Source organism: Atta colombica, unplaced genomic scaffold (genome assembly GCF_001594045.1).
Source record: "Atta colombica isolate Treedump-2 unplaced genomic scaffold, Acol1.0 scaffold1, whole genome shotgun sequence".
NCBI classification, from domain to species: Eukaryota; Metazoa; Arthropoda; class Insecta; order Hymenoptera; family Formicidae; genus Atta; species Atta colombica.
Window position 1 is genome coordinate 4,868,386 of NW_017259183.1, and position 1,866 is coordinate 4,870,251.

The 1,866-nt window shown below is 32.4% G+C and overlaps 1 protein-coding gene across 1 annotated transcript in view; it reads right to left on the reverse strand.

Annotated features, from left to right (window-relative positions):
* The window catches only part of LOC108688027 (collagen alpha-1(II) chain-like), a 44,998-nt gene that overhangs the window by 13,529 nt on the left and 29,603 nt on the right, over positions 1-1,866 (reverse strand). The window contains 2 exon segments of the mRNA XM_018194140.1: positions 1,265-1,481; positions 1,562-1,770. Of these exon segments, the coding sequence (XP_018049629.1) occupies positions 1,265-1,481; positions 1,562-1,770 (426 nt within the window).

The following is a 1,866-nucleotide window of genomic DNA, read 5'->3' on the forward strand; positions in this document are numbered from 1 at the left end:
GTATAAAGAGAGAGGAAAGCCCCTTATTATGAGATAGGCGCCTAATATGATATAATGGCATTTCCCCTAAACCAATAAACGCTATCTATTGATTCCATCATGAATTTATTGTTTTTAGATTAAAAATTATTTAGTGGAAAACTCATTATTAAGTCATATCTGTAGTCGTTGCAAAAAAAGATTTTAGAATTTGGATGTCTTCAAATTTCATTGAGATAAGCTTTAAAATCTTATTTATTACTTAATAAATAAATATTTGGCAATAAATTCTTCATGTGGTGATAGAGTAAGATCATACTAATAGAAAAATACGCGATATGTTGAATTGCTTAATTACAAAAATTAGGTTTGATGATCGTAAAACCATAAGGCGTGAAAATCGTAATATGAGATACTTAGAGATTTCTAATATAAAATAACCTTTGTTTCTATGTCTGTGAAAATCGAAAATTGTTAAAACATAAATGTTATTGTACAAAAATAAAAAGGACACTCGATCGAAAATAAACATCGAGTGCCTGTTTCTACGATGCTTCATTTTAATGAAGCCTACCTGAAGACGAGTCAGCTAGGTATAGTCATACATCTCATACTCATTTTGTATGCGCACTGGCTATGTTTATTTTAGAAACATTAAATAAAGTTTTTTAATTGCAATACTGATGTACTTTGCGTTTTATTATCGATTTCTCGGAACATCTCATATTAGGAGCATAATTTTTTGACATTGCGATTTGCTCACTTTTTGCAATTCTTTAATGTATAAAAAAAATTGAATTTGAATTAAATTTTACATAACATTATCTAAAGCTTATTAAATTCCCTTTAAAAGATCTATTATTTTTTTAAATTTTTCCCATAGATTTCTAGCATTTATCCAAAGTGAATTCGGCATCTCATAATAGGGGCTTTTTCTCTATGTATATATTTATATGTATATATTTATATGTATATATTTATATGTAGATACATATATTCCTAGCGGAAAAACTTTTACGAAAAAATATATAGATTGAGACAAGAAATTATTAGTTTTTCATAGATATTCGTAGTAGGACTACGAATCTTCACTATCTAAAGTGATGTTATTTGAAAAAACTTAGAAATCTTCCGCCCCCAAACAATGCCATTCTATGTTCCTCTAAGAATATTTATGAAAAACTAAAAATTTCTAACATCTTGTCTCGATTAAATTTTTCTGTAAAAATTTTCGTAAAAATTTTTGTCTTGCCAGGGATGTAATATAATATACAATAAGTAATACCTTGAGGCCCGATGGGACCATCTGATCCAGGAAAACCACGTTCTCCAGATACGCCGCGTTCTCCAGGAGGTCCTACAGAGCCGATTGGCCCTTGCATACCCCTTTTACCTCTTTTGCCCTCATTCCCAGGAGATCCCGGAAGTCCACGCGGACCAGGCATTCCTGCATCACCTTTCACTCCAGTATCTCCTTTCAAACCTCTATCACCAGGAAGGCCCTGTAAAGATATCATTAAGGTTTTATAAAAAATAACTTTTACAGTTTCTTGAATTATTTCTTGTTGGTATTTATGCGCACAGGTGCTCCTTTGGCGCCAGGGATACCAGGATTACCCGGTGTTCCAGGTTGACCTCGAGCACCCGGAAACCCGATCATACCAACGGGTCCTATTGCTCCAGTGGCTCCTTTCTCACCCGGAATTCCATCTTTGCCTTGAGGACCTTGTGGACCAGTTTCACCAGGTTGTCCTGGACGGCCACTTTCGCCTTTGTTATAAAATATTAATTAAAATAAAAGAAAATAAATAAAACCATCTTCTCAAATAAATATAACATAAAACTAATCAGCAACATATATATATATATATATATATATATATATGT